Source organism: Fusarium proliferatum, assembly GCF_900067095.1.
Source record: "Fusarium proliferatum ET1 genome assembly, contig: FPRO_scaffold015, whole genome shotgun sequence".
Lineage (NCBI taxonomy): Eukaryota > Fungi > Ascomycota > Sordariomycetes > Hypocreales > Nectriaceae > Fusarium > Fusarium proliferatum.
Window position 1 is genome coordinate 757,743 of NW_022194804.1, and position 27,138 is coordinate 784,880.

At 46.2% G+C, this 27,138-nt stretch overlaps 10 protein-coding genes and 1 non-coding gene across 11 annotated transcripts; 6 read left to right on the top strand and 5 right to left on the bottom strand.

The window, feature by feature from the left end:
* Positions 1-200: 200 nt before the first annotated feature.
* Positions 201-1,772, top strand: FPRO_12572 (uncharacterized protein; the record flags this gene model as incomplete). The annotated part of the gene is made up of 6 exons (XM_031224384.1): positions 201-296; positions 343-469; positions 521-736; positions 782-849; positions 900-1,230; positions 1,276-1,772. 6 exons carry the CDS (start codon positions 201-203, stop codon positions 1,770-1,772), a joined length of 1,335 nt encoding a protein of 444 aa, XP_031089648.1.
* Positions 1,773-1,952: 180 nt separating this feature from the next.
* On the bottom strand, positions 1,953-2,249 carry FPRO_12573 (uncharacterized protein; the record flags this gene model as incomplete). Its single annotated transcript, XM_031224385.1, has 3 exons — positions 1,953-2,063; positions 2,118-2,177; positions 2,226-2,249. 3 exons carry the CDS (start codon positions 2,247-2,249, stop codon positions 1,953-1,955), a joined length of 195 nt encoding a protein of 64 aa, XP_031089649.1.
* Positions 2,250-3,530: 1,281 nt separating this feature from the next.
* FPRO_12574 (uncharacterized protein) lies at positions 3,531-4,154 on the top strand (the record flags this gene model as incomplete). Its single annotated transcript, XM_031224386.1, has 1 exon — positions 3,531-4,154. One exon carries the CDS (start codon positions 3,531-3,533, stop codon positions 4,152-4,154), a length of 624 nt encoding a protein of 207 aa, XP_031089650.1.
* A 556-nt stretch (positions 4,155-4,710) lies between these two features.
* FPRO_12575 (uncharacterized protein) lies at positions 4,711-5,100 on the bottom strand (the record flags this gene model as incomplete). Its single annotated transcript, XM_031224387.1, has 2 exons — positions 4,711-5,027; positions 5,088-5,100. The coding sequence occupies 2 exons, from the start codon at positions 5,098-5,100 to the stop codon at positions 4,711-4,713; spliced, it is 330 nt and encodes a 109-aa protein (XP_031089651.1).
* Positions 5,101-7,936: 2,836 nt separating this feature from the next.
* On the top strand, positions 7,937-8,052 carry rrna1. Its single transcript, XR_004093469.1, has one exon. It is a non-coding gene; the product is annotated as a ribosomal RNA (ribosomal RNA).
* A 1,497-nt stretch (positions 8,053-9,549) lies between these two features.
* FPRO_12576 (uncharacterized protein) lies at positions 9,550-10,929 on the top strand (the record flags this gene model as incomplete). The annotated part of the gene is made up of 4 exons (XM_031224388.1): positions 9,550-10,296; positions 10,347-10,371; positions 10,421-10,426; positions 10,481-10,929. The coding sequence occupies 4 exons, from the start codon at positions 9,550-9,552 to the stop codon at positions 10,927-10,929; spliced, it is 1,227 nt and encodes a 408-aa protein (XP_031089652.1).
* Positions 10,930-12,616: 1,687 nt separating this feature from the next.
* FPRO_12577 (uncharacterized protein) lies at positions 12,617-13,858 on the bottom strand (the record flags this gene model as incomplete). The annotated part of the gene is made up of 3 exons (XM_031224389.1): positions 12,617-12,973; positions 13,019-13,758; positions 13,813-13,858. The coding sequence occupies 3 exons, from the start codon at positions 13,856-13,858 to the stop codon at positions 12,617-12,619; spliced, it is 1,143 nt and encodes a 380-aa protein (XP_031089653.1).
* A 2,495-nt stretch (positions 13,859-16,353) lies between these two features.
* FPRO_12578 (uncharacterized protein) lies at positions 16,354-17,631 on the bottom strand (the record flags this gene model as incomplete). The annotated part of the gene is made up of 1 exon (XM_031224390.1): positions 16,354-17,631. The coding sequence occupies one exon, from the start codon at positions 17,629-17,631 to the stop codon at positions 16,354-16,356; it is 1,278 nt and encodes a 425-aa protein (XP_031089654.1).
* Positions 17,632-18,856: 1,225 nt separating this feature from the next.
* Positions 18,857-20,427, top strand: FPRO_12579 (uncharacterized protein; the record flags this gene model as incomplete). The annotated part of the gene is made up of 2 exons (XM_031224391.1): positions 18,857-18,902; positions 18,953-20,427. The coding sequence occupies 2 exons, from the start codon at positions 18,857-18,859 to the stop codon at positions 20,425-20,427; spliced, it is 1,521 nt and encodes a 506-aa protein (XP_031089655.1).
* Positions 20,428-21,178: 751 nt separating this feature from the next.
* On the bottom strand, positions 21,179-21,649 carry FPRO_12580 (uncharacterized protein; the record flags this gene model as incomplete). Its single annotated transcript, XM_031224393.1, has 1 exon — positions 21,179-21,649. The coding sequence occupies one exon, from the start codon at positions 21,647-21,649 to the stop codon at positions 21,179-21,181; it is 471 nt and encodes a 156-aa protein (XP_031089656.1).
* A 4,001-nt stretch (positions 21,650-25,650) lies between these two features.
* FPRO_12581 (uncharacterized protein) lies at positions 25,651-26,660 on the top strand (the record flags this gene model as incomplete). The annotated part of the gene is made up of 2 exons (XM_031224394.1): positions 25,651-25,851; positions 25,917-26,660. 2 exons carry the CDS (start codon positions 25,651-25,653, stop codon positions 26,658-26,660), a joined length of 945 nt encoding a protein of 314 aa, XP_031089657.1.
* Positions 26,661-27,138: the final 478 nt, after the last annotated feature.

Consider the following 27,138-nt stretch of genomic DNA (forward strand, 5'->3'; position numbering starts at 1 on the left):
CACCAGCTAGGAAAGCCGCTTGACCGGATCGACACCCAGGAAAATCCACTGCCGAGCTCATCACATGTACCACGATTGTCTTACTAAAATGATCTGCGTCGCCTCTCTCCCCTTTTTGTGTCCCTGTCCCCTGGCCCTGGTCCCTCTGAACTTCCCTGTTCTCTTCAACTCCATGTCTGTTTTGAGATGCGCCTCTCGCGATGAGGGCAGGCGTTATAACTGCGCTTCTTAGTTTGCTTGCATTTACGGGCGTGTTCGGGACTCCAAGCTTCGACACGAGTCTTCCAGATTGCGCGGTTTGTGAATAATTGACTTTATGGTAGTTCTTGCTAATTTTAGTAGCAAACATGTTTTCGAGCGTTGGCCAGCCCGGACTGCAACGAGCCGAGTTGCTTCTGCACCTCTACGACCTTTCACAATGACTTGATACCCTGCCTCAAGAGCCATTGCCAGATTCCACAAGTCTTCGGTACGTGATGCCCAGATCGGCTGGCCATCTTAGGTTGACTGACCGACCCAGCGTCGTTGCGATATCTCGACCAAACATGCGAGCGACCACGACGCGACCGAAGGAACGATGCCTGGCCTTACCTATCGATCCACATTCTTTGCATCCTTTGTGCAGTCATTCGAGTTTACACAAAGCTATTCATTGTCAGGAAGATATCACCTGAAGATTGGCTGTCTTTCACTTCTCTAATCATTTATGTTGTGTATTTTGGCATTGGACACCACGGTAAGGAATGAAATGGACGCTCAAGAACTGGCTAATACAATGCAGCGTTGATGTCGGCATTTGGGCAGGATATTTGGTGGGTCAACGCAGATGATCTATCCCATGCGCTCAAGGTATCACATGCTGCCTACACCTCTCATTTGTTTGAAGCTAACGTCCCAAGCTATTCTGGATCGACTGTCCTATCTACACTCTCCTTCTCGGAATGACCAAAGTCACAATAATCCTGTTCTATATCCGTCTGTGTCACGTTTATACGCTGTTTTGCCAGCTATGTTGGGCTTGCATTCTCATCATCAGTCTCAGTACAGGCGCCTTGATGTCACTGAATATCTTCCAGTGCACTCCGATGCGATGGAATTGGGATCGATTTGGTGGAGAAGATGTCGACTTTTGGTGCATGGACTTGAACAAACTGCAGTGGTCAATTAACATCACCAATATTATCTTTGATCTTGTAGTTCTGGTACTTCCAATACCGCTCATATGGAAAAGTATGTCTGGCCACGTTTTGGAAGGATATGAGCTGACGTTGATAGCAAAATCAACCTTTCGTCGAAAACTGGGCATTGTCTTGATGTTCAGCCTCGGGGTCGTCGTCCTCGTCGCAAGCTGTCTCAAGATGCGCTACAACGTTCTCTACGGCCACTCTAACAACATAACATGGGACTATATGGATCTAATGGTATGGGCTGGAATAGAAAGCTCCGTCAGTATCGCAGCACCATGTTTACCAACAGTTCGACTGTTTTTGCACAAAGTGTTTCCTGCGTCATTTGGGCGGATATTTGCGTTTGGGTCGCATTGTGAAAGGACGTTGGATCAAGAGATCAAGGCGGAAGAAGAAGAGGTTGCGCAGTGGGCAGCAGATGTTGAAATGACGACGGAGTCGCGACTTCGTGTTGCGAGACCGAGACGAGCGGCGATAAGCTTGGGGGAAGGATCCGAGAATGGAGGGAGGATAAAAAAGAAGAAGGCTATGACGGAAGCAAGCCGGATTTTGAGGAGTGTAGATGAGATACCATTGTCGCCGTGATGTTCTGGTATCTATCAAGATAAGAAAAATTTTAGCGGTAATAATTAACCTTCGCATAAATTACCAATCTTTATTATAGCTATCTGGTTCTTAGACCGTGACGGCAGGTTCGTGGCGCTTGGATGTTGTTAGACTATTGTAACAGACGGCCTGTTGAATAACAGAGCCAAAGTTAAGCTATTACAGGTTTTTGATAATCCCATTGACGGCGTCTGATCCGATCGTGGCACCTGCACCAAAAGTGATTGCATGCCCGGCCCTTTTTGCAAAGTCTTTACCGTGATGATGCTGCTAAGACTATTAGCAATGTTCTGAGTAGAGTATTCGGTTCATAGAAAAACAAACCTCTTCATGTTCATGCGCTTCTTTGGGCTGAGGCGGTGGCGCTGACTGTTCCTTCTTTTCCTGTACTTAATTAGTCAGATCAATGTCGATGTGAATGGGAACACTTACTCCTTGGTCTTTTGTCTCAGGCATTGTGGCTCTTGCTGGACTTCTATCGTACTGGAAAGGGGCTTGATTAATTTCTAGGCCTTGTGCTGCTAAAGAGTAAATAAATCAGGAGATACTATGCAAAGGCTTATATATAACTCTGATGACTTGGTCTAGGAATTATCTAGCGGAATGTCAGCAATGACGTGCATATGGTAATTATGACGAGCATTGTGTCATTAATAAGAGGATTAGGTTTTGCTGAACGGCTAATCGGCAATGAATACATTGAAATGTATGCCATAGTGCAAAGTCTATTATGGGTGAGTATGTCGTCACTTGCCGATATACCCCACAATTCGGCGATCCTATACTGTTTCGTATAGTGTCAATTTATTGCCCGTCGAGGAGTTGAGCGATTCTCAAGTTATGAAGCCAATTACTACTATTTCGGACACAAACAAAAGCTCCATCGTTGAGGCCTTTCACGAATTTTATCTCATCATCTAAAATCGTGGTATCAGTAACTCCTACGTCCTCTCCAAGATCATGCGACAGAGCCCTAAAGTTTGAAGAACAATCTTGGCATCTTCATCGCCTTCACCTTCGCCGTCATTGTCAATTTCATCCAAGGGCGCAAGGATATAGTTGTAATGATCTTTGAACAGCGCAAACCTGTTATTGCAACGTCAAGGTGTTCCCAAGGCAAGAAGACACGCGTGGAACTTCAACCCCCCATGTCGCTGCCATGACGCTATTTCATCATGGCCAATACAAAGAATTGCATACACTCGATAATTAGCCAATACTATACCCTCCTACTTCAAATCAGCTTCGGTAAACATCTCAATCTGGTAATATTCCTCTGTACGCCAATTGCATTGTGAAGAGGGGCCTGTCGACAAAGAGCGCACAGACGACGCTATCTTGAACACTCAATTGAACAAGAGAACAGAAACACCATACGTGGCTGGTTCTGGGTACAAGAATATGGCCTCTTTGACTGTTCGCTGGGAACTACAGCACGTGCATATAATGTTCTGTAATGGGACAAATGCTAAATGCGAACACAGCCCGTAATCGCATCATGTACTGTATTTTACGACCTAATTTGCTGTTCTTACTTTCTCTCTTAGTAGATTTGAACACTCGATGTATCCCTCAGTTGGTTGTGGCGAAGTGTTTGCTATATAATAGGATACTTTCACCTCCAATCATCAACTCCATCACGCACCACCTCACATCTACAATCCAACACACCAATCATCAATATATCAAGACATCGAAACCTCAACAGTTCAGCTCTTCAATCAAGGAAAACCCACCATGAACAACACCCAATCCACAAAGGTGAAGCAAACTACTGTCGATATGGAAACTCTTGATGGTCTATGTCACATTCACATCCTGCACGGATATCGGGTTTGTTACCCGATCTTCTGGGATATTGCCCGGGACTCATTCAACGACCTGGATAAGATCTTTGGTCTCAACGAAGCCATTGATAAGCTTCTAGACTTTGACTTCGAAGCAGAGTCTTCGAACGGATGGTCCATTGAGCAGAAGATCTGGGGAGTCCGCGTTGCAATCGACGTCCTCGAGGACATTGTCGACTCCCCTGATGTCGCCGAGGCCTTCCGTCTCGGTAAGGAGAATGTAGAGAACTGGATCGAGCATGCCCATCTCTTAAAGCCTGGCATGAATGTTTCCCCCTACATGTCCGCTATGCAGGATCCCCTGCTTCGGCGGGAGGTACTGGCCAGATGGATTCCCCACTGTGAATTCAAAATGCCCGCGGTACCTGAACATCTATTGAGGTTTCTCCATTTATCAGAGGGATCCGCGCCGGTTGAGAAGCCTGAGGAGAAGGAAAAGGAGTTCAAGAAGGGAATTGCAATAGGACCCGTTGACGAGATGGCGGATTTGCTTTGCAAGATCAAGATTGATTGATGATGTAAGGCCAAGAGATATTTTGACTATTAGGTACTTTTATTGAAGCAATTGGATAGTTATATCAAATTTACATGTTCCAAAGTTAAATTGTGCTGAAATTGCTGTCCATACTGTTAGTTTTACCGTGATGATTATACTTAATCCTGGTTCCTAACAGTCTGGAGTAAAAGACCTACATGCCTTGGAGATCTTACAACACATTGGTGCAAGGTCTAGAAAACATCACAAAAGTTACATAAACACATCTGATTGATATTGGTGACCTTAGCTCATACATAGTTCATTTTAAGTTGCAGTTGGCAAATCTTTTATTTGCAAACCTGATTGATCCTTGACATTATGTCATTGTCTATCATTATGCCGTGTAAGGGCTCCAGCACAGAATTAATAAACTATTATTGGGGAAGAACGAGCGGTAGTCATGATTTCCTCTTGAACCTATTCTCATCTTCTACATACAAGCTTGAATCATCGGTAGAAAGATGAAATTGCACTACCTCCAGTCCCCCCTACCAGATGTCATAACCACTACAACTGCTTACTCATCGACCACTCAATCGTCCCCAACCGTGTAGATAGCAGTAGCAAGGTACTCGAAATGAAGACTCATACCCGTCTCACCGCAGCATCCCAGGTAGAAGCCAGACTCGTCGACGGCCTGGTCACCAGAAGGAGCAAGATGGTAAATCCAGTATTGCTTAAATGCTGACTTTGGGTCAATGAAGATTGGCGTGATCTGGACCCTTGGGGGGCGATCAAACTTTGTCTTGAAGGTGAAGCGCGTTGGTCGGCCATCGGCGTATCGGGTAATGGTGCCTTTGCCGGCTTCAACCTCACCAATACTGCCGTGCTCAGTGTCTCGGACTGTGCCTAGTTAAGGATAAAAGTCAATATCAGAGAGTTGATAGTTGGAGGTATGACTTGACCTACCTGTGGCGCTCATGATGATGTCTGTTTATATAACTTTGGCCTGTTTGAGGTGATATTTGTGTGTGATAAAGGATATCTCAAGACCTTAGAGAGGGTAGGCGGTCCATGCCTTATATACCCTCCGAGATGGTCTGGGATTTAAGCACCGTTGTCCAAGCCATTTGGGGTTTTGTGCTGTCGAGGGCATATTCTGTCTCAACTGAAAGCTTAATGACATCATGCAGTATGCTGGTGTAATGTAGGTGCGTCTGACAGACAAACATCGCAGATACGAGACCGTCATGTCGACGGTTTCTGGCTTTGGCTGACTGAGGCGAGGCACACATCTCAGGAGAGATAGTCTATGAATACATGACGAGCAGAAGTTTGGTGGGAAGTACTGTTTCACGTTGTATAGGCTAAGATCGGAGCTATGCACGTCGCGCCCCGAGACACGGAACGATAAGACACGGCCTAGATCTCGACTTTCATCCCTATCTATGACCTGTCATCTTGAACGCTAAAGAATCCTCTATATCTCGGCCGTCGCTCGTTCATAGTCAAATGAAAACCCGTAGATTTCTGTCACATTCCATCGCAGGTCTTCCTGCAATCTGAGCTCTTGTGTTCACATCTTGCCATATCTCAAATCACCAAGTCTCCGCGTCTCACTACCCCTCTTCACCGCCTCATGCATAGCTCCAAATAGAGTAATAGGGTTTTCAGCTGTCGGGCCTCAAACACTCGACCCTCTTCAATTGCCAGCCACTCCACCAGCGAGAGTATGACTTCCCAGCCTTCATTTCAGTCATGCAAGGAGTCAGCGGTCGAGCTTCCTGTACTGGCACCTCTGCAAACCGAGACGTGAGCAGCCTCAGTCCGAAACGATGCATCATCAGACACAGTGGAATCTGCTTACTTGAGTAAGAGCCACTATTGCGCGTCCTTACCTTTCAGCTCTCTTCGGTCTGTTTCTCCTTGCTATGTGGCGGACCGTAAACGGGAACGAATGTGGATAATGGCGCAAATGAGCCTATCGGCAATTGTTCCCATGTCTGTAGTACGGTCCGCTCCCTCCGTTCCCGTAGTCTTCCGAAACTTCCCATTGGTCTCAGGACAATATGCTGTGAATCATGCATTGGTGGCAGTCATCTTGACGAGTAGCAGTAGTGAGGTCTTAGGTGACCAATGACATCTAAGCAATCTGAGTCGGTCAATCTAAACGCCTGTCGAAGGCATCACAGCCCTGATAATCTGATTGATGGGGCCTCCCTGACCATGATTCAAGCTCCTACCGCTTACCACTTCCTGAAGCACTTCTCAGACAGTAAGATGCTCAATCGTGCAGCCATAGTATTGTCTTCCTTCCCTTTTGTTCCTTATGCTCCTGTAAATCTAGTTTGAGGGATGAAGGGGAAAAGAGTAGAGAATACTTGCAAGAAGTGGAATTGAGTGCGGTGTTGAATGAAAGGTCGGCGCTTTCGCATTCCAATTGAGATTGCCGCTTTCCCCTCTGTCTGCAAGTCGAGTTGAATCTGCGAAGTGGCTGAAACAAACCGTGATCCTGGACTGGAGGTATGAATATGTTGACTCAGCCATTCCTCAAGGGAGAAAGAGGAGTGATACGTTCTGCGACTCGTCAGAGTACGAAGACACTGCCTTTGCAGAAGGAAATATCACCACGCGGATCAACTGATTAAGGGCGGTATGATGTAGAAGCATTATAGCGATCCTACTGGAGACGGAAGTGAGGTCAGCGCCTGCATGGATCACGAATGGTGCTCGGGCTGGCACTGTTGTCCTTATCTGCTAGCTCCAGCTCAGAAGGCTCCATTGTTTAGCCTGATGTCAGTTGTTATGGGTGTTGGTGATTCCTGTCCGGTCAGTGACGTCAGTGGGTAATTGGGGAAGAAGGCACTTGATGTACTGATGAGGAAGATGAGAAGATGTCGGCCTCTAGGGGGATTGAGAGGATCTTTATACTGTGCATTGTGGGGAGTTAAGTTCGTGCTTGATGTTCTGACAACATCATCGAAGGCGTTTCGAATGGGTTTCCAAGAAGTGAACAGATGGACAAGATTGGGACGAACAAGGGAATGGATTTGAATATAAAACCAAGAGCAGATCGACGCGGGTTTCCATGTGATACATCATTCGTCCTGAAACAGTTCTCAGACTTGAATTCGAGTGCTGTTCTACGGGTTGCGTAGTTATGCTCAAATACGTGGTTCTATGTCAGCGTGGCTCTCAGCCAGCCTACACTGATCAATGCCCTGGACAATGTCTTTATCTCGGTAATGATAACTATGAGTGCACCCACAATTATTCTATCACATATTAAGCACTGCAAATGCATGTGTCCCCAAACAGCCTTGGATAGTGTTTAAATGAGATGACTTCTTATTTAACTATAGACGACAATTTGTGACGAAGAAAAAAGTGCAATTAGCTGAGGAGGCCGTTTCTATTAATTAACTATAGCAGACTAATTAGTAAGAAAGAGGGCTATTTTTAAGATAATATTAAGCTATAGGTCTTTAATAGCCACCAGGAAGCACCTCGTCTCGTAGTGTCACGAGACTGTGCACATACACCATTCTTCGAACAAATGAGGTCAAGATTTTCTCGCTCACAACAAGTATTGAGAATTGTCTAATGGAAGAAACATAGCTTCTATTTGTCTGGTGCCTTGTCACCGTTTGGGAAGTAACATTTTGTCGCTAGCTATGTCACATATGGGCAGAATTGATCATGCTGCTGACCAAGCTGAACTGTTTGCATGTGCTCAAAATCAAGAGAGAACAATTACACACTGTCATGGGATCTTCAGCGACTCGATATAAGCCACGAATAGGCTTTACCAGGTACATACGACCATAGGTAGTGGAAAATACGGGATCCCGTCTGCTCTCCCATAGTCAAGCCACTAACCGGCGGATTAGTAGTTGGGTCGGTGACGACCAGCGAATCCCCGCTGTTGTATGTTTTTGTCGATTGAATTTTTGCCACCAACCACTCAGGCTGAGCCAATGGTCTTGAATGCTTTTGACGTTTTCCATTATCGGGGTTGATCCATTGTTTTTGTCGCGCTAGATCTATAGGGCTGGTGGGCAGGTTGGCACGGCTTGGTACCTTTTAGTTAATGTTGCGTAAACGTTGTGAATACGTCGGTGGAGTACAAAGGATCCAATTTGGCTACTGACGATAACACCGTTCAGTGCGATTACGCTTCTGGGAGTCCTCTTCTACTAGCAGCTGGGCTTAGGCCGTGGGGGTTCATTACCACTTATCTCCACCAGTCTCTCCAAAGTCTAACCTAGTGCCCATACAGCAGATGGCAATCTTCAGCAAACGGCCATAGTTGAGGAGGCATTGCTGAATCGTTTTGGGTTGATGTCACTAGTTACTGAAGAAGCCGAGGATAAGATCAAGGACTAGCACAAGTATGAGTGAGTGAATCAAAGCTTAAAGACTTAACACAGCCGACAGTAAGCCATATTTGAGGATTCATTCAGGTTGGGGAGATTCCGGGAATATCTCCTTAAGATGGTTCACTATAGTCAGAGCCAAATGCAAAAGCTGCCTCAGAATACATGGGTGGCTGTATTCCAGACCTGCTTAGCCAATATCTTCTTTCATGTAAGTGGCAGTTCCTTTCAGTGAGAGGTTGAGCGTCGAAACTAATACTCAGCGCTCTGTATACTTCAACAAGCCCTTTCCATCGTCGGGTCTCACCTTTTTATTACCGTCAATTGCTTCTAAGCCATCTTCAAGCAGGCCTGGGCGACAACATCTTACTCAGCCTTATTCTTCGGCGTGCTGGATTCTCAGGGCTGCCTGCGTTTCTTTGGAGTTCTTGGGATTATGGATCGATAGAGAGGATAAGTTTGAGTATAAGTGGATATCACAAAATGAAATCCTCCTGAATTACAGTTGAATCCCAAACAAGCTCGTAAGCTAACGAAACCAACGCGTTAAGCGCGTAACCATTGAATTGTGGTTGGGCTAGAACATCTCCACTTAGTCGTTATACGACAATCCATGCTTCGATCTCGTATGTTCTAGGATCAGCCATCCGATTCTGTCTAATGAGTTTCAGAAATAACTGGGGTAAGACAAAGAAAAATGCCATTTTGGGTCCGATCTGTGCAAAACTTCCGACAGACTGGGACATTAGCCAACGGCGAATAATTTTCCGGTCTTCGTTATTTTACCATCACCTAAGTCCAATAATCTGAAACATGACACCGAGAATGGGACAGCATAGCGCTTGAGGCTTGTGTTTAAGCCCGAGATGCCGATGGCAAATATGCATATAATAGGCGTGGCCCTACGATTTTAAGCTTATGATCTTATTTTCATCGCAACTCACATTCGTTCATTCACTCTGCTTGGGCCAGAGTCATTTTTCTGTTTCTTTTCTGTAAATTCTTATTCAATCTTTTCTGAAGTCATTCGTTCGCTCATTCAAAATACCATCAATATGCGTGTCTCTACTATCTCTGCCATCTTCAGCGGCCTCGCTGTCTCTGCTATCGCCCAGTCGGATCTCGACGGTTCCGTGTGGAAAGCTCTTCTTGCCGAGCCTCAGAGTAAGCGCGGCTTCTCCGACATGCCTCACAATCGTCCCGTCAAGCGCCAGTCGGGCTGGAACCCGCCCGCGGACTTGAAAGCTCCCCTCCAGGAGGTCTGGGAGCACTACGAGAAGACCTACGATGGTGGACTCGACGCCAACGTCAACACGGGCTTCCATCAGATCATGGCTAACAAAGGCTACATTAACATCTGTGTCCGATGGGATTCTAGCGCAACAGTCACAGAGGCTGAACGAACCAAGATCGCCAGCGCATATAACGCCCAGTACCAGAAGTGGTTCAAGTGGCTCTACGGCTACAACGGGTTCCCTTACGACGAGGTCAAGGTCAATATTGTCGCATATGCCGTCAAGGACAAGAGCCAGCTTCAGGGCTCCACTGCTGGTTACGAGGTCTACACTGAGCTCGATGCTGATGGTGTCCCCATGTGCCCTGTCGCGTGTGCTCGCGATGCTCACCGTGATGGCGACTACAGTGGCTGCAAAGCTGGTGCCGACCGCCACTACGACCACTCTCTCTGGTTGAAAGATGGCCTTGAGGGTGGCTTTGGTCATAACTGGGGTCAGGAGGTTGGCCGTGAGTACTTCATGAACAACCTTGACTCTGACAGCATCCACATTCTTTTGCACGAGATGGTACGTCTACAGATACTTCTATTCATGGATAAGACTGACGGGCTATATAGGGACATACCTTTGCTCTCGATGATTGTAAGTAATCCCTCCCTCGCATCAAGAGATGCCTGCTAACAATTTCTAGTCTATGGTACTTTCCAACCCCTGACAACCCACTTTATATTGATGACACTAACTTGAACAGACTGGACTCCCACTGGTATCACCAAGTTCATCATGCTTGCTGGTGCCTCCATGGAAATCACCGACTTTGACGGCTGGATGTACCGCAACTGGTGGTACTACCTCTCTCAAAAGAACAACTGGGGTTCCGGCAAGTCCACCACTGACGTTGCACCTGCTTCATCCGAATACAAGCCTACCACTAAGACTGCCGCATCCGCAGCCAAAACTTCTACTCCCAAGCCCAGCACCACCACCAAGGCCGTTGTTACTAAGCCTGTCTCCACCGAGAAGGCTACCGATACCAAGGCTCCCGTTACTCAGGTTCATTCTGTCGGAACCACCTCTAGTGCTGAGGTTGCTCCCTGGGGTCAGTGTGGAGGTATCAACTGGACTGGTGCCAAGAAGTGTGCTTCTGATGCCAAGTGCACTAAGCGGAACGATTACTACTCCCAGTGTGTTGCTAACTAATGCTGTTGCAGCTGACAGTGTTGTGCGGGGATGTGAAGCTATTCTTTGATGTTGAACTAGCAAGATAGTTGAGAGGAAGAGATGCAAGCCCGCAAATAACACATGTATATTGAAACTTGTTGAAGAATGGCTTGTTTCACCGTGATCCGATACAGGAAACTGTGGCGCTTGATGGCGTTGAAGCGCGTCACATTCAGTTGCTCTAAGTGCATATAGTTTCTTGTAACATGGCCAAATGAGATATTGATTATGCACATTGGTCTGTGGTTCTACTATTAAGCAGACAAATAGGCCAGTATGGGATCATGAACAGATGTTTAGATGATTGGTACCGGCCATTTGATACATCGAATTTGATTAGCTGGTGTCTGCCCCTGACAATGCTTTTCTGTCTGTTACTGCAATCTTAAGAGGTAGCCATAGGCTTATAGTTCATGCCAGGCTAGGTACAATGTCGCTTTGTGACCTCAGTCACTCCTAAACTCCAAACCAGCTAAACGTGCGGCTCCGCCCCTTTCATCCATACTGGACTTCTTCGTTAAAGGTCGTCGCTCCAAGTCACATCTGTCCACTTCAACTCGTTTAAAAGCATAAAAGTTCCCAGACCCCACCATTCCTAACCAAACCTGTCCTGTTGCCATCTCACTGCCCCCATCCGTATGATCAACCTGACAGTTAATGACGGACTTCCCGACGACCTTGTCTGGAAATGATCTTCCATGGACAACCATAAGAGCCAAGACCGCTAACACAATCAGGGAGCATAACTTGAGCTTCTCAACCTTTTCAGTGATTGCATGGCTGGCTCGTACATGACAGTGACGGATATCGGGGACCCATGGCATATAGGCACACACTACGATGCCGAGAAGCAGATAGAACTCAGGGTCGCATAGGTAAGTTGTGACAAAGTCGTACTGGTCCTGGAAAACCCAGAGTCCTCCTCCTCTAGTGGGCATTCTTCTGTTGTGTTCTCAGAGGTGTTGATAATGGAGATGTAGATATTTAAGGAGGTTTGTGCAAGCTTGCAAAAGCGGTGACGGAAGAGGTTGTGGGCGAAAGAAAATTTTAAAAAGAGAAGGTGACTAGTACTAATGATATGACACTGCCAGTGCTTCTCACAACAGTTGTTCTTGCTGAGCTCTGGCATAAAGCTTTCAGCACGTTTCCTGCCTGATAACTCACTGAATACTAAGAATCTCTTGGCCAGTCATTGCTAGGTCAGTGTTTCAAGTTGATTGGCACCTTGGGAAAAGTCTGTTGTTCTGGTCGACGATAAGGTATCAGAATAGGCGACTACATCGGCAAGCGCCTGTATCGAGACTGCCTGGTGGTGTAACAATAAATCCACCTGACATATTGAATCTGCAAGTTGTGTTCATGGAGGCAGATTAACATATGTGTGATACGGCGATGTACACGGCATGTGTTCTCGTTAGAGATGTTGTATGTTCGCGGATTCCCTTAAGTTCATCAACGAATAGAACATCCAGAAAGTAAGGATCGATGAGTCCAAGAACGTCTGATACGATGCAATATGTTTAACACTTGCTATCTTCCACTTTACTAGCGAGGGCCTTTGGTGAAAGATACCCACCATGCAATGCAATTGGTCTGCGTCAAAGAACAAAGAGCTATGTTACCCAACATGATATGACTTTGCAATTCTTGGCTTCTCAACTCTTAGCTATGCCCGCAATTCCAAAGCGCTATTCGATGGATCCGACAGCAATTCATGTTCCTTTCTCTTCATCTGGACAACCTTGCGGACAGCGCCGGCAGCGTAAATGGCAGAGACAAGAATACCGACAATACTGTATCCAACAATCAAGGCTGTAGATGCACTAGATAACTGCAACCCGATGCCTCCGTTGATGATGCCGACAATCATGATGGCTCTGCCGTACCAAATATGTCCATAGCTGATTGTCGTTCGACGTTGGTACTTGACATAATTCCTGTGGTGCATCCATCCCAAAATAGGCTGCACGATCATCAAGACGCACACTATTGTCCCTAGGACAACGTGAGGTTCATGGAACCACTATAGAATGTTAGTTACTGTTTACAAATGATGTATGCGACTTACGTCTCCTCCGCGATCAGCAGCGATTTTCCCAATCCCAAAGCCAATCCACATTCCTACAAAGGCGATGATCTGCCACGATGCATGAATAAGCCATTTCCCAAGCAGAGGCATAAGAACAGAGCCAATTGGGAACCCGATGAGGAAAACGACGGCCATGATAACCCCGTGTGCTGAGCCAGTATGATCTTCACCTCCGCCGCCGCCGGAGACAGCATTGTCGCTTGGTGTAGTGTTGGACGCGTTGAGGAAAGGGTTGGATGTGCCGCTGACGGTAGCTTTGGAAAGATCAACAGAGAAACTATCCGTTCCATCATGCTCAGCAAAATCACTGCTTGCATCGCTTGTGTCCATAGAGCTACCCTTCTTCCAGGCACTGATCCAATTAGCAGTTCCTAGTATGCTCGCATCTTTCCAGTAGATGTTGGCAACCATCGAGCCATTCGACACGCCGCTTCCCTCGACAAGCTTGATGCTGCTCATGGCCTGGTACGTCGGCGTATCATGACCGTGTCCCTTGCGAGTGCTCAAGGTGACATTGCCCGAGCCATCTTGGTATATAACGAGCATCGTGGAGCCGCTCATGCGGGAGCCGGTGCCGAGGGCGACCCATTGGTAGGTGGTAGGGGCTTCAAGGCGAATGTAAAGTGAGGAGGTTGACGATGGGACAGCCCAGTTGTAGCAGACTTTGCTTGAGGATGCATCGCAGTAGGACGCCGGGGAGGCATGTACGACGGCGGCAACTGAAGGGAGTGATCGTAAGTCTCTGGTCACTACTGAAGGGGTTAAATACTCACAGAGAGCCAAGACAAAGGCAAATACAATGTCTAGAGAACGAGTCATCTCAATATAAAAAAAGCAGACAGATTGGAACGGAAACAACACGGCAAAACGCGACTGAATTGCTGGGCGAAATTGCACAGCATCGATCTGGGTCAATTTCCTCCTTATACCCCAAGCCACCTGCCTCGAACCGAGGGTAAACATCCTCTCACTGTGAAAAGCATTCCAAGCCACAAAAGCCAAGCCTACGTAACCCTCCCAGCGCGAAGGTTCCTAAGCCAGCCAATCGCGACACCCGCAACTCTGATGACCAGCTTCTAGACCCAGCCTAAATTAAGCATTCGCCGATCAACTACGGGGGATTGTGGCCTGTGCCTGCCAAGAGATCTGTTTTTCATGGCGTGGAGGCATGAGTTTTCCTGTTTTAGGGCTGGTGACTTACGTGGCCGGGAACAATACGACTTTGATCTGACGATGGCTGTGTAAGCCATGAGTTTGAGAATATGCACTGCGCAGTTTAAATCAAGACAGCGATGGCAGATTTGTCCTGGCAATCGTTTGCTAACGGTTAAGTCTAAAGGCAAGTCTAATTGATTTTTCTCTACACAGTTGGCAAAATATGTTGGTTCACAGTCGCCGCTGACTTGATTTATTAATTCGAGGCACAGTAAAGCGGCCACTTGTTAAATGGAATAGTTAAAGATACTGTTATTGGCCTCATTGGTAGTGCCAAGTCTGTCTCTGTCTCTAATTGCCGAGTGCACGGGTCATTCTCGCAGAATGGTGATCTGACGATGCACGTCACGTCCGCGTTTTGATTGGCTGCGGCAGCAATGGTCCATACCTCCATCGTACCCCTGAGAACTCGGACTGCGCCAGCTTGCGTGTCCATTAGCTTGATTGATGTATTGATTCCTGATTATTTTCCAAACTGAGGTCGCGCAACATAAGCTAAACGAGCAGCAGTCCTCACTCACTGGCTTTCCCAGCCTATGCCGTCAATGGTTAATCCTGTTCCCACTGGAAGTCCTTCCCACCATATGCAAGGAGCAGCTGCTGGATAGTCGTCGTTGTTGGCATGATTTCATTGTCGAGAAGTTCTATCAAAGACACCCATTTTCCACTTCTGCAAATGCAAAGAGGCGACATACCATGGAACTGTTTGAAAATAGCGATTGGGCTGTTGTCTGGCCAAGCGCTACTCAGCGGATCGCCAATATAATTTGGATCAGCCCCGAAATGCAATAGTAAACGAACCCCTTCCAGGTTTCTACCCGCAACAGCTATCTGCAGTGGTGTGATGGGATATCCCAAGATATTGGGTTGAGCTCCAATTTCCAATAAATGTCGCAGTGGACAGAAGAGAGGACGATCATATATGGAATCGTTATAAGGATCCGACCCACGATAGCTAATAAGACAGATAAGAGCTATAGATGGGTCGTAAAGTTCAGTGTAGTTGACCAGCAAGCTTTGAAGATGCTTCGATTTTGAAGAAAATATTTGAACCACTAGTTCAATTAGTGATCCATCGAGCTCGAATGTCTCTTTAATGGGGATAACTCGGTTCTCATGTGTATAAGAATTCCAGCCTACTTTCAGTAGTATCCTGTTGCTGAAAAGTTCCTTGATATCCGCCTCCTTGATAAATCTGGATAATAGAGGTGATTGTGGATCTGCCGTTATAAGAAGCAGTGCAAGAAATAAAGATGCATTGCAATCTGTCAAACGTTCATTCCAGTTAATAGACCAGCCCAATATATGTTTAGAGACGTGAATGTCGATGAGGGAATAAGACCACAAAACATGACCTTCACGTTCAAAAAAACATCTAAAGTACTGTGTGGAGGGATGTAGGAGCTTCCTCATCTGCTTATAAAGCTTATCGCTCTCAGATATCTCTCTGGCCCACATCACGAGGCAATCCATTGCATACCAAACAGAAAGCAAGCTGAAGTTACACCAATCATCAAGGTCGTATCGCAAAGAGTTACCCGTTTGGAGGTCTTTAACATCCTGTGACGCGCATTTTTGTGCCTGGAGCAACAGGACATCCAAACATGTGGATAACACCTTGCGCTTCTCAGTGGAAAAAACGAGAAGCGGGCCTTGACATATCCGGGCCGAGTCCAGATACTCCTTGACCGTGTAGTGGGCGAAGGACATATAGTCTTTTTGGCTGCTAATAAGACATCCACAAAGCTCCCGGAGTCTCTCTGAATCGTAAAGAATATGACTGTTGTCATTTTCTGTCTGCAACGTACTGTTTTTGATTGCATCTAACAGAAGAACAGACGGGGTACCATCATTGAAATCCGGGGTTTTGCCGTAGAACCAAAGCCATCGAAAGGCATGAGAAACGAATTGCCAATCCTCTCGTGGTATCCGGAGCAATATGCGGTCATAGGTCTCATCTAGATCTTTAGGGAGTCTTTCCAGAGCCTTACTCACTACCTCACGATCGCCCTTCAAACGCTGCAACTCGTGCAGTTGACAAACGGCCCACCGAAACCTATATCTTGTTAACACAATTCAGTCTCCGCGTAATCGAACGCTTACATTCCCTTTGCCTTCGTACTGACAGCGTCTTCAACCTCAATGAGGAGATCATCAGGCCAGCATCGGAACTTCGGGTTTGATCGTAGGATTGAGTGAACATATAGACGAATATCCTGTTCAACCAGTTCATTTAACATTGGGACGGACACAGACACTTTCTCCATCACTCGTTCGATATCAATATACTCGCGACTGGTGACAAGAATCTGAAGATTACTGAACCTTCGATCATTGACGATGGTATCAATGACCTCGAGGAGTTCGTCACGAGGGTCGCTCTCGTCGACAGCGTCGATCACGATATATACGCAGCTGAAAACCTGAAGAATTTGTTCCAGCACGTCAAGTAGTTCTGGGATGCTTGGTTCCCCACCGCGTCTGAAGAGATCGTGCATCAAAGTAGAAACGACTTCTGCATGGCGGGAAAGCTGAGTAATGGTCCATCTTAAAAATGGCGCTGCCTCATCTTGATGGTGGCCAAAGTAACAGTAGTAGTAGGCGCTCGTACAAGGCGCATCAATTTTCGACACCATCTCGCAATGATCTTGGACGCTTTCGATTAGCCATGATGCCAGGATGGTCTTGCCGGAACCCGGAATACCGTGGACCCAAAGGCATCGGACACTTGAACCTAACCAGTCGGTCCACTCTTGTGAGCGAAGCATCCAACTCCCGGTTCCGTCTTCATATAGTTTGTGCGATCGATTATGAATTGGTGAGGGATCAGTAGTTGTCAGCCAGTTGTACACTCTATGGCGTTGCTCCTCTGTCAAAATGGAGCGGATCTCTTCTGAGGCAGCTTTGATGTCTTTAATATCTTTCGTAACCTCTGTCGTTAGCGCTAGCTGGATACCCTCTCTATGACGGCTGATCTGCTGGAGAAGATCCTGGACTTGGCCCTGCTTCAGAGGCCATGCCAATGTTGCAAATGTTGCTTGGACTTTCTGCCGCTTTGAAGTGTTCTGCCCATTCCGAAGAGATTGTTTCGGAAGCAGCTTCTCCAGTGCTTTCATCGCAGCCCTACACCCTTCGATAGGACCATCAGAAGCTGTTAGTCGATTTTGCACGGCGGGTGTGAAGGTCTCGCATTTTGAAATGAACTCTAGGTTTTCCAGGACGGACTTGAGTGTAGATACTTCGATTAAAAGGGTGCGCAAGCTGGTAGGCGCATCGGAACGGAGTGCTTCGATGTAGAATTTGCAAGTGCTGATTACTTCTTTGGAGATCTGGATGACTGCGATCACGCTCGCGACAACGCCCAGTGCTTCAGCCATTATTTACGCTTGCTTGGCGTAAGAACAAGACTTTTTTGATGTGTGTTAATCACGTTGGTCGATGTAATAGCGCGCATCAAAAGCAACAGGTGAATGACGAAAAAAAGAGATGTCAGGTTTCGAAGGATGTTGGAAAGGAAAATACAGAGGTTCTTGGATTTGTTATTTCCCCGCTGTGGCTATGCAAGGCATTATTATTCGTCGGCTGTCTGCCAGAAATTGGTGGCGTTTTCAACCTGTTGGCAGTGCAGATTATGGTGTATTTTCGCCCAGTCAGCGTTGTTAAAAAGCAATGAGCACCGGCCTCACCGCCTTGAGAATCTCAGCCAGTCCCCAGATGATGCCCTTGCCTACACCATTGTACCTATTGCCCACGGACATGGGACATCATGACGTATTGTGTAATTACAAAATGATGGACGAAAGAGTACGTGGCGGGGGTTGCTTAAACTGTGCACCAGTACGATAAAAAAAGGCCAACGGGTCTGTAAACGCAAAGTATCTTTGTGGTGGTATGTGACAAACATCACAGCTATTTCTACGATTATTGAAGTGTAGAATCTAATCATTGCCGCTAATTTATAAAAGGGGGAGAATTCCCTGAAGGTCGGAAATGCATGACAACAGTGAGAAAACTGTTAACTTCTAGTCTAGTAGTCGGAAGCCAGTATACAAATTTGGTTGTTTGGGCAGGCCTTTTACTAACAAAACAAAAAGCGTAAGAAGACAGTATATACTCAGTCTTTCAGTTAGCCTCATGATGCAGTTTGGGTAATAAGTCAGGTGCTGCTCAGTGGTCTTCTGACTTATGTGCGAATATATCCAGGGTAGCTGGAAACGTCGTTGAAACGTTAGCCTACTTCTCGCTTATCATCAGGTGATTGCTTGTTCAGTAAGTTGACAATAGCTCGCACACCAATACCACTATTATATGTTATTTAGTTCCTTCCCATGGCCAACTATACCTCACAGCCCTTAGTGTATACTCATCATGAACTCAACACGTTGAGTAGGGCCGTAAACGTGACGCGCCAGCTAGCGTGATAATTCTAAACTATTCTAAGTCTGTCTTAGTTAAACTTCGGCATAACTTCGTTCCGCACCCATTTAGAGCAAGGGTATGCCTTCACAGACCTCTCTTAAGGCTATAAGTTCCACTTAATTCTCAATAGCGCTTACGACAAACAACAAACATAAGTATTTCGTGTTGACAAAATAGCTCAAAATGAATGAGAGGTCTCCTGCTGTATATACGTTAGTGAAAGGAACAGGTATGGTCTCAGCAGGAATTATGCAATAGACACACTAATTTCAGCTATAGGTTCCCTGCAGCGTACGTGGTACCTCTACCATCGCCTTGGCATCTGGTCCAACATTCTGGTTTCTGCGCGATATACCTGCGCAAATGGACAAGATCTCAGTCAAAGTGCTATTATTGGAGCACTACGCCTGGTTGTAGAAGCGCATCCCGCCTTATGGCATGTTTTTGTTCAGAAGCCATCTTCCAATCGCGGTAATCACGAGCTGCACACCGCCAGGCTGCACACTATCGACTTGGAGAAATGCATCGAGGTCTTGGATTATGACCAAAAACATCCTGAGGTCACCTCTGACGATCTCGAGAGAGCCCATAATGAGTGGTTGTGGACTGCTGATGAACCTGATCGCCCATTCTGGAAGCTTCTTGTGAAAGGGAATAACATCGTCTTTATCTATCATCATTCTTTAGGCGATGGTATATCTGGAATGGTATTTCATCGTGAATTTCTTACCGCGCTTAACACTCCCACCGTCACGAAGATCAGCGACGGCGCTCGTCCTGATTCTATCATTCATGCAGACGAGAATGTTCAATCGCCCATCGAGCCAGAAGACGTTTGGGAAGGGAAAGACAGCATCTTGGAGATAATTTGGACACAGTTAGTGTGGTTGTTTGTGAAACTATTCTACGGGACCAATCGTATCTATGGCGATCTTCCCCCATCCAAGCCTCACGTCAAGTCTGCAACTGCAGTGGCAAAGCCAGAGGAGAGAACCGTCACTCGCATTTCGTCATATCGTATCCCAGCAGAAGACATGTCATCAATACTCAAAGCATGTCGCAAACACCAAACCACCTTCACACCTCTACTCATTACAATGTTTACCATCATTCTTGGCACGGAATTCTACCCAAACGCAAAGATCGGTGCAACACGCTTCAATTTTGATTTGAGACCCAGCCTTCCCATGTCTCGTGTCGGTGGAGGAACAGCCAATGGAACATTTGTAAACGCGGCAGGAAGCTGGCAGAGCTGGCATAAACTTGAGCCATTCCGTCAAGTCCTAGTTACGAAAGGTGATGCCAAGGAGACGCCGCTTGACTCCCAGTCTGTATGGGAGCTTGTCAAGGACTATAAGAAAGATATGACACGGGCTATATCTGGCAAAGCTATAAGATACTGGATCGGGGTGAAGCGACTGGGAACTGACCTTGAGAAAGTTGTTGACAACGGCTTTCCGTCTATATCCCTCCTTCTAAAGCCGACGTTTAGCGTTTCCAACATTGGGTCATTCGATAATGACAAGGTAGAGTACGTTGGGAAGAGCACAGGTATTTGGCAGATTGATGATATGCAATTCTCTGCTGGAGCGGTAAATGGGAACCAGGGTACACACGGGGCTATCTTCCATGTTTGCGGTGTCAAAGGGGGAGACACAGTTATCACTGCGACTTACGAAGATGGGATTGTTCCGCGGGAGATGGCCGATAAGATCCTAGAGCGTACGGTTGCTAGAATGCTCGAGATAGTCTAATGTAATAAGCAAGCTTGTGTTAGAATAGCCTTCGACACCTTATGACCTGTTCGCATTCCTTCATCCCATGGCCAAGGGTTGATTGACTGGCTGAGGTGTCGATGCACATCAAGCAGTTCCATCTTTGATATAACGCCATGTCATCCGCTTGAATATCCGACGGCTTTTCTTCTGATAATGTTATCCAATGCAATACTGGTTGCATTTAGCTCTACCTGGAATCAACGGCAACTGAATTAGCCATGTAGCTGGAGTCACCAGCGTTTTAGGAGGCGAGAGTCATTCGGGCCTTCAAGCTCATGCGAATGGAGAATTTGCAACTGGATTGGGATGTCTCCGCTTTATGCCTAAAGCTTGTTTTAAGTACTACTGGTAAAAGTAACCCATCATAGAAAGAGCTTTCCCCATAGTCTATCAGCCAGTATCGGGATTATTGGAAGAGCGATATAACGAGAGCAAGGCTGCTAAGAGAGGACCTAAATGTCAAGGTAAATAAGCTACTGTATGCTAGTATAAAAACGAAGACTGGTGCGATACATGGTTCATGCCAGGCAAGCAAGAGTACGACATAATTCTGTTCCTAAATATCGACGATTTGCATCATCGCAAATAAATACTACAAAACCCCTTACACATTCCTCCCCCAGTGTTATTTATAGCCAAAGGACGTCATGGGCCGCAAGCGGTATTGCTCGAGATGCCAATTGGTTCCCAGACATTCTCAGGGAGCAACGGTCGTATTCCCAATTACTCAGATTTCGTCTTCGGGATAGTCAATTTCACCCTCCTCCCCTTCATCGTAATAATCGTGATCGCCCATGGCTTCTCTCTCCGACTTTAGATACTCGTTTATCTCTTCTTCCCGAGGACTTGGAAGGCCAGAGTCTTCAGTGTATGTGTAGCCAGAGCGCCGCATAAGTCTGGTAGAGCGTCGGCGGCCGCCTCGTGCTTTGAGTTGTCTTGTTCCATTGACAAGCGTGAAGCAGTAGTTCTCTCGCATCTTTTCACGCCAATAGCCAAAAATTCTCCTCAATTTGCTTTCGTCGCGGTTAACCCAGTCCGCTGGATATCGTTCCTCATGAGGATTAGGAAACATCTGCCCGCACACTGTAAAGTAGTGCAAGTCATCGCTGTGTAGAAGGCTGTTTAGCAGAAGATGCCCAGTCTCCCTGAGGCGGTTGAGTTGACGTCCGCGTCGATATATGTCCATGCGGGGAGGCATCATTAGTTTTGAGTGGACAGCAAGCTGATGATTGTTGATAGTAGTATTGGATGGATTTAGGTAGTTGTGTGGAGGATGCGGATGAAGGAGAGGGAATTCGGGAGGAGAAGAAGATATTTAAATGGCAGGTTTCATTGAATGCATTATGGGCTTTGGTTACCTCTAACAAACGTAAATTTAATGCTCCCATCCCTCCCATGTATGAACCAGGCAACATCGCGACGGACTCTTTGTTGAGCAAGTTGTTTGTGAAGAAACTACGAACTACGAGGACAATTAAATATACATTCTCGAGCGTCCCACTGTGTTATTGTGATTTGATATACACCGCAATTCACTAGCAAGCCAACTAGCAAACGTTTGGCCGCCTTCCTTTCAGCGCTTATTTGAGCTTTCTCGTCCTTTGCCACCAATTCATTGAATTATGGATAATTCTCAATTCACTCGATACCGCAAACTTTTCCCTTTATTCCTGACCTCATTTTTTATTAACTCTGTCCTTTATTTGCAAGGCTCTTTTACCATCAGGTTATTACGGAGTCATTAACTGAATTCAGATATCCCAAGGATGTCATTAGACTTGGCAAAAATGTAATTGGTAAGTTTTGGCAATTATCTGTATTGATGCAAGAAGACCATGCTCTGCAGGGGACAAAGAGGACTCTAGGTGGTGAATCGCTTATCGCTTGGCCCTTCTCCAGTACTTGGTCGTAGAATGGCTTTACTTGTATTGTCCTATCGGAGTTGAATATGTTCCCAATCAGTTCCTCGTAATACACTAGTGAGTAGACCGGTTCTCGATTCATCCTTACGGTCCCTTGCGAGCCATACGGCCCCTAACATCATCCTGGATATTAGGATTATCCCCCAATTCTCTTAAAAGAAATGACAAGATTGCCCCATGCCCATTGTTCTTGGCACACGACAATAGTGTCTTAATCACTGGTTCCAAGCTTAAAATTTCCTGTTATGAGCTTTAACTGAACCATTCCCAGGTTGCCCTTTTCTACAGCTTGGAACGGCGATTCCAAATCATGTGTTGCCCCTCCTACTGTGAGCAGCACCCTCACGACTGCGACATGCCCGTTCTGAACTGTTGTTCCACATGCGGATTTACCAGCTTTGTTCTATGCATTGAAATTAACATTATACGTCTCAAGTAGCCATCTGGTGATTTCCTCGTACCCTACTGGCTGCATACCATAGTACAGTGTATCCATGGTCATCGACAGCATCAGGGACCACGGCCTCCATGTCAAGGAGCAGGCAGATAACTCCAGTATGACCACCCTTCGCAGCTTCCATCAATGGTGTTGCGTCATTTCTATTCCGCAACGTCAACGTTGACCCTAGTACTACCCTGTTGAGCTCGTAATCTGACAACAGCCTCCTGTCATTTATGAGCTGCTTGCCACAATAGCGTCTATCCAAAATCATTCTTGGAATTCGGGTTCACCCTTAGATGTCCCAGTAGCATGTTTACCGCGGCAAGACTTCCCGCCGCGGGCGCGTAATTTGGAGGTGTCCCCAAGGAATGCAGCAACATTACCAGTGCCACCACTTTCCGCAGCATATGGAATATGCTGTTTCACCCTCAGCGGCCATATTTGCAAACTCTGGTTGATCGACATTGCAGCTCTGTCACCGCCAATCTTGAGCGCTGGTGTATTGACCCGGCCACAATCTGTGGTTGCGTCTTTCATAGCTTCTGCGACATAAGCATAGCGGTCAATTACCTCATTAGCGGAACTCGGAAATTGTGGACAGACATCAGGCTTTTGCTGCGACAGCCTAAGAATACCGCGCATTCTAAATCCTTCTGTGTTGGTGCCATCTGATAACCCTAGTCTTTACATCTATCCTATGGCAATTGCTTCGCGCTCGGTATTCCTCGTTGCCAGACACGCCCCCACCTAATGATCAGCCATGGGAAAGGCTCTCTACGCCTATCTCAGACGGTAAGGCTTAAGGCTCTAGATATCCTATACTGTATGGTTTCTCTAGTGCCAGTTAAGAAGATAAGAATAATAATTAAAAAAAGAAAATATATTATAGCTTTATTATAGAGTTTAAGATCATAAAGCCTTTATATAGTAAATATATAGATATTGCAGTTAGGAACTAATCTGGCTTGCACATAATATACAATACACAGTGAAGAAAAATTCGCATAGCAATGGCCATGAGCATATTGTAGTTGCATTTCTTCTAGTTTATCAATCTAAGCTAAGTGAAACCCGATACCATGACTGTTTCCACCATCCAGCGCATTTTACTATCGGCAGTATGCCACAAGGCTCATGGCAGATCCATGAGCATCGCTAGTTAAGGAAAAGCAAGGCAAAGATGAAACGAATGACTGAGTTTGAAATAAGCTACACAAAGGGAAACTGAGTAAGCTGAGTAGGAGCCACAAGCCAGTTCATATAAGGATAGGTGATAGCGAGTGAAAAGGGTTGAGGTGACTTACAAAATCGACAAACTAATAGCTATAGTAACCTCCTCGATGGGCACTTCTGCTCTCAGCCATACTGTCTATAATCTCGGTGATGCTCTTAATGAAAGCAAGAGTAAACATAAAAAGCATCAAACACAGGCTCCAGTACACCGCCCGCTGACAACGAGCAAGAAATTGCAGCACAAAATCGTATATCGTCAAGACGATCTTTACAGCAAAGTCCTTTAAGCAAATCAGGCAGAACATAATGGGGAAGAGAAGGAGGAGAAGTTTGACGCACTCGGCCACTGGGAGATTAGCTATCATGAGTTTTATGTGAGTGGATGCCTGTGTTGAGAGATGTTGGTGGGTCTGAGGTTGTGACTGTTGTGACTTGCAGATGTTGGTCAGAAGATGGTTTCTTGCAGATGGAAAATTGAAAAGGGAGTAGTGGCTGAGGATCTGTTTCATATATAGGCTCAAGTTTAGCATTGATGTTCTGTTGAAATGCAACGAAACACAGTGCCATAAGGTACATTGACCAGAACACGACTACGTCTTCTTACGAATAATAGCTAAGCTTGTCGTGCGTCTATTTTGAGTCTCTGAGCTATAGACACACCACACACTCAACGATGAACAAGATGTTGTTTTTAATTTTGAACATTCCGGCTCACGCGAAAATAGAATTAACTACTAAACGGATCGATCAATTGGTCTGTTCTCATCTTTGATGAACAATTGTGAACAGACGTCTGCGCCGAAGCCCAGGTCCTAACCCATCCTCTATGCCACGATCGGAAGCCCAGACTTTTAGGCAGCAGATACAATCAGCACCAACTTATGGAGCGATGTATTCTTTGACAGAATACTCAGTTTGTCGTAGATAAATCAGAGAAAGGTATCTTGGCGCTCGAATCTCTGTCTCAGGAACTCGACGTGACGTCAAATATCAATCGCCCCTGCATGATTCGTGGCTCGTGGCGGTTATTCAATTTCAGAACGCGTGGCCAATTGGCACAACGCTGTTGCTAAATCTGCTACGCTGTGATGTGGTCAGAAGCTCATCCAACGTATCGCCCTTTCTCTTTGCGATGCTCGTTTTTCGCTTCTGCCGTCGAGGAGCCCCCGTTGTCAAGAAATCTATCCTTCTGATAGCCCAGTCGCATCATTACTGCCAAGAAAGTGGCTCTCTCAAAGGGCGACAAAGAAAGATGTAAGATATCGTAGTATATATCTAATCTCATCACCGGCAAGGTACTTAGATGTTGCCAATGACAAGACTTTGGAGTAATTTTTTCATCAGTCAACCGGATAACATGCTCGAATACCAAGAACATGCCACTGTAATAAAGAATTACCCAAAAGGTTTGGAATTGCTGTATACACTTTGGTGCCTCAGAGTGGGCGTGTGATACCAAAGTCAAAGACAACTTAGAGAAGCTCAAATCATTCAAGATTTTTCCTGTTCGTTACTTATATGTACCCCACCTGCTGCACCTTCTACTCTCTATCAAGTCTGACATTTTCTCTTGCATTCTTCTCCCCCAATTTTGCTGTAGCCATGGCGTCGGCCGCATTGAAAGTCATTGATGACATCAGCTATTGGGACAGTGACGGTTTCCGGACAGTCAAAAATATCTCAGATGACCAGCGCGATACTCTTAACGAGTATCTTTGTGGAAAGATACCGCATTGCCGCGTGTCTCGAATCATTACCCTTCGTTGTTATGGAATGCCACGGTGGTCCGCCAGACGACCCGCCGTTTTCCGTCGCTGGGGCCATTGTCATTTGGAGGGATGCCAATGACTTTCCCTTCAAGCCTATAGTGGGTGACTTTTGCATTTGGAGACGTAATCGAAGTCGAGGACGATGTCATTGATCAGATTGTCTGGATGGAAATACCTTCCAAAAACATCATCCTTTATCTTGCCAACCTCTGGCTCGCGTGTCAAGCCATCACTTTTCTGTGGACAACACTGGTAGTTGAGCTGCCACTTATCAGCCAAGAGCATCATTGGGAACAGCTACAAGATCTCCCTGGGGATCTCGAAGGGTCTCTCAATGGGTGTTGTTACATGCTGATGTTCAACAATGGTCCGTTACCAAACGCGGAAATCACACGCGAGTCAGAGCTCAAACCGGATCCCGAACAACTCTTTAGGCCCGCTAATCACAAACTTGGGGATCTGTTCCTTGTCGACTTTGCCGCTGGAGTGACACAAACAGTATGCTACTTTGGTCGACGATTCACTTTCGACTGGAAAAGGGATGCCCCTCATGATTTTGAGACGAGAACCAGCCAAAGCGAAGACTCGGTCCATGGCGTCAAGTACATTGCTTTTGGACAAGCTGCCTTTTTGTCAAACGCACCCGAAACCGCCACGGGCTGCGCGTCCGTGCCTCTTCGATCTCGCAACGAATCACTCAGACAGCGCCAGCCTCCACAGTCAGCTGTACAAGAATGCGGCATCCTCTACATGGCCAACGATCAATTGAAGAGCAGCAGCCGAATCGACACTTTCATCATGTATGCCGACTCGTATGATCCCAAGATTGATGAACAAAGCTAAATGGACTGTGATGGAGGTGGCTATTCGTGGCTGTCGGGCACAAACATGCGCCACCAATAAAGATAAAGCAGTAATGGTCAGATGGAAAGCAAGAAAGTCTATCTCGGGCTGTGATGACATGTGGGTGGTGTTGCCTAAAGTGTGTTTCAAAGCGTCTGATTTAAAGTTGTCGCGCTATAGCCCTGTCGTCAAACAGCCAATAGCTAATAGCGTTTTATATCAACACATAAGTTAAACATTTAGGAATCGTGACGCCTACATTTGGGAATGACTGGGGCAGAGTCTGCGCCCATGCAGCAGCTGTCAAAAGTTTTGCCGTTGCAGGCCTTTGTCAACGTTCTTTGATACGGATCAGTAGGGCCAGTATCTTCGTCCCGAGAAAATAAAAAGACGCTACCACATATCAGGTTGCCTATAAACTCTACAAACACAATACCATGAGCATATTAAATTTTCTCTGTTGATAGGAGCCTTCGCT